The sequence below is a fragment of the Thermobia domestica genome, chromosome 8, assembly GCF_964235325.1.
Source record: "Thermobia domestica chromosome 8, izTheDome1.hap1.1, whole genome shotgun sequence".
Classification (NCBI taxonomy): Eukaryota; Metazoa; Arthropoda; class Insecta; order Zygentoma; family Lepismatidae; genus Thermobia; species Thermobia domestica.
The window spans coordinates 291050410-291062814 of NC_137461.1; the positions used below are offsets into that span (position 1 = coordinate 291050410).

Here is a 12405-nt window from a genome sequence, read left to right on the forward strand (position 1 = left end):
GGTTAGTGACGAGTCTTATTATTATAACAATTAGGATTTTAGACCTTTATTGTAATAAAGAATTCATTCATTATATATTCTATTGACATAATGCAGGTAATTTCTTTCTTAAGCAGAGAGCTATCACAATTTATCATTGTAAACTTACAGGAAGATTATATGTACTAAAAGAGAAGTACTAGGAAAAGATAATCGGTTTTGCACATTTAAATTTTATTCTTATTATTTGAATTGTGGCAGAGAAAACATTTCCTAAATGGTAGAGAGAAAGTGGAAAGATGCTGACAACTAGAAGAAGAACAGGAACCATCAAGATCCAAAGAACCATCATAATTCAAGGAGAATAGACATATGAGGTTGGAATAGGATGCAGTGGGCGCAAATGAACAAAGAAAAATTATTCATGGGAAGAACAAGTTTTTACAAAGATAGCTCCCTGAGTACCGAATCTTCAAAGTCCAACTAATCATCATTCAATTAGAACTGGCATACTAGGCCGAAACTCGATGGAGTGTTCACCGCAGGCGCCAGGATGGTGGAGTTATTTGGTATATCTATCTATCTATACATATATATATATATATATATGGTGTTAATGAAGTACGGCGACAAATTGCAGCTGGTGATTTTTCATATCAAATTAAGAGACAAGTTCATATAGACCTATGAGTACAAGTGCGGTATGTATCAGAGTTAAGGAAGTGTACATATGCCATTAAAAATGCATATTTCAGGAATGTGCAATGGGTGCACAGGAATTCCCCACAGAATACAATTCCCAACGTGCTCCAAACTGAATTACCATGTGACAAAATAGTCAAAAAGTAAGACTTGACAGAAGTAAATACATGGGGGGTGTAAGCGGGAGATAGGAAGTGTTGGGGACTGCAAGCTTTGCAGTTCCTCGTGTTCGAAATAATGCATTCTGCGATGTATTTTTTCACGTTTTTAGACGTTCCTAGCTCCGAAACCATGCACTTTTCCTCACATGCTCACACGAACATTTTATCTTATTTTGATGTGAAGAATCATCTCTTACATCGGTATAGTTTATTAACATTCTGTAAATATATATATGTTCACAGTATTTTTAATTTAAAAAAATATATTTTCTGCATATTGTACATTAACTAGCTGTGTTGCTAGATGCACTTCTGAATAGATGTTTTACCTATGTTTTTCTACTTCTATATATTAACTCTATTATATTGTAACGAATATGCGCATCTAAGTAACTATTTTACCTGTAATACACTAACTATTTCTGTTTATTAGCTATATTATGTAAGTGCATTACTTATGTATATTATACATAGAAATCTATGTGTTACTGTACTTTTCTTCCATTGTGCTGCTTGTGTTTACTTAATATTAACAACTGTGTATTTTCTGGAGGTCACGGCTCAACATATAAATTAAGTACGTTATTAATACGTTAACTAACACATAGTAACAGTATATAGAAGCTTTTCTTTTTTCTTTTCTTTTTTTTTTTTTATGATCAATGACAAGTACCTGATGATTCTGAAATTCTTCTGTGACTACGCTTTCAGCTCCAAACGCTCTGATTGTTTCCAGCCCTCTCAAAGTTGTAGTGAGATAAGTATAAACTGGACCACGAGCTAAAAGTATTAAAACCACCAAATATCAAAAATTGAACTTTTAAAATAAGTCCAGAAACACTTAACAAGTAAAGCATACGAAGTTTGGAAATTTTAATTCTATATCTCCAATGCTGTGAAAAATGAAGTGTATGTTTCCACTACTAATAGAAAATATTATTTTACTTACAGGTTTCTGTACTTAGGTAATTAATAAATCTTTATAGTTCAAAGTTTTCGACTCTCCTCTGGAGTCTTGGTCACGAAGGTTAAGTAAGAAAAAGAATAGAAATATCAAGAAATAAAAAGGAACGGACTTACCAAGTGAAGAGCTGTGTCAAGTGCGGCAGTGATCTGCAGATGTAGTGAAGCAAATTAAGATATGGCAGGGTCAATTTGCGGTTTTTTTTTTTTTTTTTTTTTAAAGATTGCCAACTCATGTTACGTTTATTGTCATGCCGATGCTGTTAAACTTTTGTAATAACTGCCTCCCATTCGTCACTCAGCCATTTCTTGTCTAGATTTATTTTTTTTTTAAATGAATAAATAAATTTTCAAAATCTAGTCTCTCTACTTCATTTCTAGCTCCAAATAAAATTTTTGAATCTTCTACCCTGTGTTGCGTTCCTTTTAAATGTTTCGATAAACTTAACACCGAATTTTCAGTTTTTCAATCTCTAATATACTCCTTTACTCGGACTTTTAGATTTCTTTTTGTTTTGCCTATATAACTTTCTTGGCAGCTACATTTTGTTTCATAAATACCAGATTTTTCATTGGGGTTCGTGTAATAACTCTTAAATTGGGTAATGCTCTTTTCCAAAGTTTTGGGGGCTTTAAAACTGTACGAAAATTGTATTGTGTGTAGATTCTTATATAATGCAGTTGTCAATCTGGTAAAAATACGGAATCGAACCCACTTTTTATCTTCTATTTCGGTTTCAGGTTTATTGTAACTTAAATTCCTTTTAACTTGATTATACCAATTATTTAATAATGAAGCTGGGTATTCATTCAAACTAACCAGCTTAATCAGGTATTCAATCTCTGTCTGTAAATCTGTTTTTAAGAAAGTAAGACGTATGGCACGCAAAAAGAAATTCTTCCAAATATTGGCTTTCATACCTGCTGAATGTACAGATTTATAATGAATATACTGTGTGTACCGGCTGTGGGCTTATGATGGACACTGATAATGAATGTATTGTTATACCTTCTTATATGAAGATCTAAGTACGTAAGACTGCCGTCCTTTTCTTTCTCAACCGTGAATCTCAAATTCTTATGAATATAAGAAAAGTTCGTCGTCAACATATCTATACTATCGAGCAGTACCAAGTTTCCGTTCTTTCAAAATTCTTCTTTCAACCTTATGAAGTACTAGATTAGCCAACAATGGGGATAAGGGGTTTCCTATAGCCAAATCTTCAACTTGATGATATATATTGCCTTCAAATGAGAAAATATTGCATTTCCAACATTCAAGAAGATTAAGAATTTCATTCACTTCTGGTTTTTAAGACGTCAGTCACTATTGAAAAACGAATTACAGAGGCGTGGAGGGATACATGTCAACTACATCAATTGATGTTATTTTTTTATGTTATTTACACGAAATAAATTACAAATTTGTTGTTTAACTTCGAAACTATTTTTTACGCAATAAGTCAAGGGAATATTCAAACACTTAAAATAATTCATAAGCCATTTGGCCAATCTACATGTAGGATGCCATTGACGTGATATAATAGGCCAAATAGGAACTTCTGCCTTATGTACTTTTGGCAGGCCGTATATAATAGATAATCCGGCACCAGATATTTTAAGCGTTGTCCTTGTTCAATCATCTAAAATTAGAGATCTGGAAATGATCTTGTCGATATGTGCTATAACTTTTTGCAAGATTTCAGATCTCTTTTCATTGTGGGAAAACAGTATTCATCGGTAGTGAGTCGCTGTTTCCCGATACGGTGTGCCACTGTATCGCCCAGTGAAGAAAGCACTGGTAGATACGAGGAGGCTACGTAAGGTGTGTGTAACTTTGTTGTGCAAGAGTCGGTTGAAGTGGAAACACTGTTACGGAGATATATTTGGCGCTTCTGTTCCGGAATGGACACAATCAAAGCAGCCGAAGAATGGCAGAAGCGGAAGGGACGCAAGAGAAAGGAAAATTGTGGACTCTGGCAAAGGAGTGTTTGAAGTTTAACCGTGAGGGCCCGCAAATGGTGGAAAAACTGTGCGAAAACCACGTTTGTTTTCAGTTTTATTTATTTTTGAGAATGTTGCCATTACTTTCAGGTCCTAAAAAATATATGTTGTACCTAAGGGTATTACAAATTTTTAACGAAAAAATCAGTGACTTATTCCCCCTCTAAAATTTTTTCTACATTTTCTTGAAATTTCCAACACGCAAAAGACAAAGAAAATGCGCATCGATGGCTTTGAAAAAAACCTACATTTACATCTACATAATGTGAAAAATCTGTGAAAGTTTCAAAGTATCTCGACCAGTCCCAACAAAGTTGTAAAAAAATATTAAATCTTGATCATGTATGATACAATAATTTGGTAAGGGGAGGGAGTAGGGAGTTAAATTTTGTTTAAAGTAGTTTTAGAGTTTAAGGTAGTATTTTGGGTAAATAAGACCTAATTTGGATCAAGAATCGATTTCATTATCTTACTAGGAGAGACCCTTTCATTTTATAATTCAAATATACCAATTTTAGTCACAAATATTATCTTTCAAAATATTGTTTGAGAATATAAAGAAGAATCATATTCGTATGAAACGTAATATTAAGCCTTCATATTCTCTTCATTACAAGATCTTAAAGAAATATACCTGGATATTTATATGGCCAAGATCCAAAAAGGAATATACTTATGTTGAAAGTGTGATATCTCAACTCTCCCAGGTGACGTGAACATCACAGAATATTGACTTAAACCCAGTGCTGTTATTCAGCCGGTTCACAACGGTTCGCTAGAACCGGTTGTTAAAATATTTCCAGTTCGAAGAACCGTTCGTTATAGCTAGACATAAAAATGAATTTTAGTTAACCTACCACTGTTTTCAGAAATCCTTACAGTTACAGGGTTAAACATATGATCTCTCAGAAGAAGGTATAAACGTTTATTTCTTAATCTCAAATGCTCAGATATCAAGTATGAGAACTGGGATCACGTGGTGTAGTGGTGAGGGTTATTTATATTGGAAACGCATATATATATCATTATCAATAATTGTTGATCCATTGCTAGATTAAGGTCTTTCCCATACTTTTTGACAAGCATCTATCTTGGATAATTAGTTTCCAAGATGTTCGCAGGGCGACCTAATTTTGTCACATCACCTTGTATTAGGATGCTGTGTTGGATTCACTATTTGTCACTTGTGATATCTAGTAAAAACAAAAATGCTCTTGCCTACTTTGTATGATTTGTTTCCTAAGAGAGTTATATGTTTCTATCTATCTACCTATCAATCTACTATCTATTATATATATATTCATAACCGGTTGTTAAAAAAATTATAATAACACCACTGGTTAAACCACATATGGGTTATATGCACCCAATGATTTAGCTGAAAAGAAAAATATTTATCGGAAGGGCTACATGTATACTGCTCATGAGTCTTTTTTTTTTCTCTGAACTGCAGAATACCTGAGACATTTTTTTTCTCGAAACAGTGTTCCAGTCCTTTTTGATCCAACTAAACCGCCGTATTTACCCCAAAGGACAAATTTTGGGTGGTTGATGTTACGTCATGGATCCCATTACATACTTTTTCTCTTGAAGATCAGATTGCAGATCACGTTTCTGCTGACTACCTTCAGGACAAATTTCATTGTAAGGTAAATATATCAATGCAAGAAATACTTAGCATTACAAATATTATATTGAATTTCATCGTATATTCAAGAATTTAGATTGAAATTATATTGAAAGCAAATTATATAAGGAATATCCAAAAAAAAGTGCCTTACCAAAATTATTATTCTTCAATCATACATGACTGCCACGGAAAACTTGCAATCATATCCAAATTTTAAAATGTATTATCTTGAAATCCTTATAAACAATACCAACTAATACATCAATGTATGTATAATAATGCACTAATTTATGAAAAGAATGAATACTGTTTTTTGTGTGGTGCATCAAGGTTATTATTTTCCTATCGTATATTTCGTAAACCCGAACTGTTTGTTTAATCATGTAGTACATCGGATTACTTTTTTAGCAGATAGCTCTTTTTTTTTTTTAAATGAAAAGCTGACGCTATTTCCATTTTCCTAATTGAAACAAATAGTGAATGGGATGTGTAAACACTGTTTGGTTCGACAAGGAAGATGGAAGTTCTGGGTATAATTTTACAATTCCTCAAAAAAATAAAAAAAGTCATACTATATATACTACATTTCGATCTTAAGTGTTAATGTTATTGTTTTTACCGAATTGGAAGAAAGAAAGAAAAAAGAAGAAATGTATTGAAATGAAATGCAATCTTTCAGTTTAACGTCCCACGTTTACAGGGCCGTGCCGTGGAAAATCAGCGCCCGGGGCGCGAGTATACGACGGCGTCCCCATACATATATTCCAAGTAATTTTTCCTTTCTTTTGCCTCTTCTTCTCCCGATTTTTTCTCCCCTCCCCCCGCGGCAAGGCTCTGCACGATTATGATTGTTAGTCTAAGAGAGATGTATAATTAAGACAAGTTAATAATGATGGAAAAATTGGTGAAATGATAATGTGGAGGGAAACAGGAGTACCCTGAGAAAACCCACGGACACGATGTTGTCTACCAGAAACTTACTTGGCCGGGAGTCGAACCAAGAACCCCACACACTAGAGGCAAGCGCTCTACAACTGAGCTGCTGCCCCCCCCCCCCACGAAATGTATTAATCAGCAGTTCAAGAAGTAATCCGAAGAACTACAGATTAAGCAAACAGTGCAGATTATGAAATATATACTAGGAAAATAATAATCCTTCACGTACCACACAGTGTACGATTTTTGGAGTTAATATTAGCTCATTTATATACGTAAATACCAACCCAATTATGTTCCTTTAAAATTAACTGTGCTTACACATTATTTGGTAAAATACAGGGTGATTCAAAAAACGGGAAATTTTGAAAATTAAATAAAATCATGGAAAAAAATTATTTAAAAAAAAATTAATTTAATAGTAAAAATAATACAATTTTAGAACACACAAAAAACTCACAAGCTGACAAATCAAGGCTTTTGGAGGCCATTGAATGTACTTCAAAACAAATGGCATACAGCAACTATCGATATTCGTGCTGTGTGAGACGTTGATCCATCCTGTTGAAACCAGACTGTGTCAATAATGTGTGGAAATCTCTGTAGTTGTTGCACAACAAAAGGTTTCAAGCACGGCGATGTAAAGATTCGATATATTTGTAATCGCATGGCCAATAATCGCCCTCAAAATAATAAGGGCCTATCACACCGTATGATGACATAACACGCCACACAGTAATTTTGTTGCTGTGCAATGGACGCTGATGTAGCTCCATAGGATTATCTTGTGTCCGTGGCGTCCTCAATTAAAATGACGGCGGAATTCTCTACGTGCCCCTTCCATACTGTCATTGTTCTTGTAGAACGCTTTGATCGCGAAAGCACGTTGCACACCACTCCAAGCATTCATGATAACTAAATGGCAGGGTGTCATTGACAGGCTGGCGTACGTTATTCACTGTTACCAAACTCCCACTGTTGCCAATACAACTTTCAACATTTCCCGTTTCTTTGAATTACCCTGTATACTTAAAAATATATATATTTATTACATTCCTAATCCACAATAAGAGTAACTTACACATAAGCTCTAGTCTTTTAAGATTTTTGGTAGTAGTCAATAGAGACCTAGCTAGAAGGCAAATCATTATGATAATGATGAAAACTGGGATAAGAAGCATTTGATTTACAATACCAACGATAGTCATGGAACCTATAAAAATAAGAATGATCTGAAAAATAGAAAAAAATAACAGTTGTAGTACAGCTTATAAAAAAAAAAACTACGGGATAATTTAAATAATAAACCCTTAAGGGATCTACAAATAAACAAGATTTTTTCCATAAAGCAATAAATTAATTGAAACATTTCACCTGTATAAAATTATTTAAATAAATTTAAAATAATAATTTTGGTCATCAAAGTGAATAAATGTAAAAGTTTCAAACTTTATATTAAATAAATTAAATACAAACTAAGTTCTGGTTGATAAAGGAAAAAGTCAGAGGCGGATCTAAAAGGTAAAAACTGGGGGGGGGGGGCACCCAGAACCCAGACTATGATAGGTATATCATTAGTTTACTATAAACTTTCAAAAATATATAAATAATAGCTTAAATTATGTTTGATACTCAAACAAGTGGGGGCCTAGCCTCTCCGGCCGCGGGCTGTATCCGCCACTACAAAGAGGTATATATCATGAGTGATAAAGTGTAGGTCGATGTTCTCAATGTAAGTGTGAATGTACGAGCAAAAATTCGTTTTCGCATTAAGGTAAGCTTCTCAAGTTAACAACAATTTGATATTAGCATTCTAAGTTAGTATGTATGTAATAAATTACTTATTAACAAATAGTGAAACCATGTTCGTAGTGGAAATAGTGAAACGTACTGATACACACTAATAAGTAAGTTTTCGCTTCACAGTGTGAAACTACGATATCTTCCAAACTATGCAAATTCAATACTCACACTAGAAATAGTACATCAACAACTTCTGATTGCAATAGAGGAATAAGATCAAAGATAAAACGTGTTTCCCAGCTGCTGAATCCATACCAAAAAGTCATTATTCGCTGTTTCTTTACTGTTTTTGCTTAATGGAGATTAATATGGAAACCGGAAGTGGGTTGATATCTATCACTTTCTATTTTAATGGATAAATAAAAAACCGGAAGTGGGTTGATATCTATCACTTTCTATTTTAATGGATGAATAAAAAACCGAAAGTGGGTTGATATCTATCACTTTCTATTTTAATGGATGAATAAAAAACCGGAAGTGGGTTGATATCTATCACTTTCTATTTTAATGGATGAATAAAAAACCGGAAGTGGGTTGATATCTATCACTTTCTATTTTAATGGATGAATAAAATCAGATTAAACATTTTCTTACGGTACTAAATCCATACAAAAAAAAACTGCCTGTCGTTTCGTGTTTTCGCTATTGCGATCAGTGTTGAAATCGGAAATTACGATTTCCACCACTCAGCAAAAAAAACTCATCTTTAGGACTTTAAATCCATGTTAGAAAGCTGTCTCTCGCTATCTTTTTTGTTTTATGGAGATTAATATTAAAACCGGAAATAATAGTAAATTTCTAGTGCTTCCGGTTTTAGTAGAAGAATAAATACGAGATGGAATCTATTCTTGGGACGCAGAACTGCTCACTATCTACTCCCGTTCATGTTCTATGAGAAATAATATCGAAACCGGAAATCGTAGGTTTCTACTACTTTCGGTTTGAATAAAGGGTTAATGGAGGAGACAAAATCTTTTATTGGGATGCTTAATCAATTACGAAAGATCACTTATTGCTATACATTACAGCTTTTGCTTTATGGTGATCAACGTTGAAGTCAGAAATGGTTAATTTCTGCAACTTCCAGTTTGAATATAGGATTAGAAAAATAGTTGAGGTCTGCAAACAGGGGTAATAGGGCGGGGGTACGCGGTACGATGCCGTCCCCCCAACCTCCAGAAAATATATACTGCGTCCCCCCAGTTTCTAAAATTTATAATGGGCAAAGACAGGCAGGGGGACAGCGGGACATCATGCCACTACTTACCGTCTCCCTACCTTTTCAGATCCACTTTTACCCCTGGCTACAAATATTGTTGAGACGCTGAATCGATTTCGACAAGGAATTTGTTCCTATCCTTTATCACTTTTGCTCTATAGCAATAAATGTTGATATATGAAATGGTTAATTTCTACTACTTCCGGTTTAAATGGTGAGTTAACGCGTGAGATAGGAGCTATTCTTGGATGCTGAATCGATTCTCAAAAAATGCTCTTTCATATCTCTTACAATTTTTGTTCTGATGGTCAATGACAGACAGATGGACGGATAGCCATTCTATAAACTTCTGATATTTAAGCATAGTTTGGAAATCTAAGATAAAGTACTGCTTAGAAACTTTCGCTGAAATATTTAATCAGACAGAAAGAAAAGAAAAAATGAAGAAAGGGAAAGGTCTGAAGCTTTCAAATAAGCAACATATTGTAACGGATACTCCACATGAACGCTTCACACCTCTTTCCTGTTTTTCCTGCTTTTTATCTGGTAGGATTGCCCATAGGTGGGTAGTAGGGTAAGAATTGGTAGGAAGAACGTTAAATTTGAGAGAGAATGGTAGATTTGAGGACGAAGAACGGTAAATTTAGTAGTTGCCTTGGGGAGAGGGTACCCCTGCTATCTGATGAAGTAATTTAGCGAAAGCTCTTATAATGTATTTTGTTTTTAGTATGTGTGACTGTTCTTAGTACCTTGTGGTAAATAATTTATTTTTTATTTCCGCTTACAGGTTACTTTGCTCGTACAATATACGAGGTAAACCCATTTCAGTCTGTAATTTATGTTTGTATGTTACTCCAAAACCAAGAACTATGCACAAAAAATGCACAAGATACAGTAGAAGCTTAGTTCGTGCTTAAACCTTGGACACATCAGGAGGAGACAGGTAATGTTACTATGTGTACTACAATATATATATTTGTAGCGACACTACATTGGATTTTAAGTGATTTTAAAATTATATGATGTATTAAATGCCTTAAAGTTTTAAGTATTTAATGTAACGGAGAAAGGAAAGTATACTTTCGTCAATATTATTAATCATCGTAATGCATACCCGTCTTTTTATCTAATCGTATATACAGGGTGTTTCAGAAAGAATGACGTGATTTTAAAGGTCCATATGTATTGACAAAAACATACTAGAAAAATGGGATAAATTGCAAAATACTCACAAAATCTTCAAGTTTTAGCTATGCTTTCACAAATGCTCTATGTGTCCACCAGCAGCAGCACAAACACCATCTAGACAATAGCTAAATTCTTCATTAACTTTACACACTGTTCATTCTTCCACAGACTTACAAAAAGTATTTTATTATTATTATTATTATTATTATTATTATTATTATTATTATTATTATTATTATTAATAATAATAATAATAATAATAATAATAATAATAATAATAATAATAATAATAATAATAATGTTAACCTTATTTCTGTTTACAATATTATTCCATATTTGCGGCAAAACTTTGCACATTATGTTACTTATTAACATTCATATCAAATTATAAAACAGAATATACAAAGAGAGAAACGCAAATATGAATGGCATTAACCAATAAACCTAGTAAAAGAGTTTTCTACAATGAAAAAATATAAATATACAGAAATAACAAGCTTGAAGATATTTCAGTCATAATAATTAGACTTATTGTAGCTTTATCGAATATATGTAAACAGCAACAAATTACTTGATTATTACCTGTAAACAATCCATCAAAGACAAAATAAGAATTGAATCAATAGCATCAAGATCCGTTGTAAATCGACTCATTATTTGACCTAACAAATAAGAAAAACAACAGATATTAATTAACATTTTCCAGATATATGTGTTAAGTACATAATAATAACTGGAGAAGCTATTCAAAACCAGGAGGCTCTCAATTCAGCCGTTTTGCTCTCATTTCTCCCAGGATACTTTGCGGTCGGTGACGTCACGTATGTTATAAAGTATCGCCAAGTATGTTATAAAATAAATGATCTGCCCCTATCACAGCCATACGTATCCTATGATTGGTGATTTTCTTACCTGTGAAAGGATATTCCGGGTAATTTCTTCTCACTTCTATTTGTACACTCATACGTGCAGCATGTATCCATTGTATAATATAAATTTCAATCAACGACTTTAATAAAACTAAACGACAGACACACCTCACAGGCACAAGTATCCTATGATTGGTGATTTACCTGTGAAAGGTTATTCCGGGTAATTTCTTCTCACTTCTATTTGTACATTCATACGTGCAGCATTCTATAATATAAATCTGAAGCAACGACTTTAATAAAACTAAACGACAGACACACCTCACAGCCATACGTATCCTATGATTGGTGATTTTCTTACCTGTGAAAGGTTATTCCGGGTAATTTATTCTCTCTTCTATTTGTACACCTATACGTACAACATGTATCCATTCTATAATATAAATTTCAAGCAACGACTTTAATAAAACTAAACGACAGACACACCTCACAGCCATACGTATCCTATGATTGGTGATTTACCTGTGAAATTTTATTCCGGGTAATTTTTTCTCTCTTCTATTTGCACACCCGTACGTGCAGCATGTATCCATTGTATAATATAAATCTGAAGCAACGACTTTAATAAAACTAAACGACAGACACACCTCACAGCCATACGTATCCTATGATTGGTGATTTACCTGTGAAAGGTTATTCCGGGTAATTTCTTCTCTCTTCTATTTGCACACCCATACGTGCAGCATGTATCCATTGTATAATATAAATCTGAAGCAACGACTTTAATAAAACTAAACGACAGACACATCTCACAGCCATACGTATCCTATGATTGGTGATTTACCTGTGAAAGGTTATTCCGGGTAATTTCTTCTCACTTCTATTTGTACATTCATACGTGCAGCATTCTATAATATAAATCTGAAGCAACGACTTTAATAAAACTAAACG

The 12405-nt window shown here is 33.5% G+C and overlaps 1 protein-coding gene across 2 annotated transcripts in view; it reads right to left on the reverse strand.

The window, feature by feature from the left end:
* LOC145693711 (ATP-binding cassette sub-family C member 4-like) overlaps positions 1–12405 on the reverse strand; it is a 210482-nt gene that overhangs the window by 42344 nt on the left and 155733 nt on the right. For both annotated transcript variants that reach the window (XM_081769995.1, XM_081769996.1), the window contains 3 exons: positions 11168–11247; positions 7457–7607; positions 1516–1622 (listed from right to left, as the gene is read on the reverse strand). In XM_081769995.1, coding sequence (XP_081626121.1) covers positions 1516–1622; positions 7457–7607; positions 11168–11247 — 338 coding nt within the window. The remainder of the gene's footprint in view (positions 1–1515; positions 1623–7456; positions 7608–11167; positions 11248–12405) is intronic.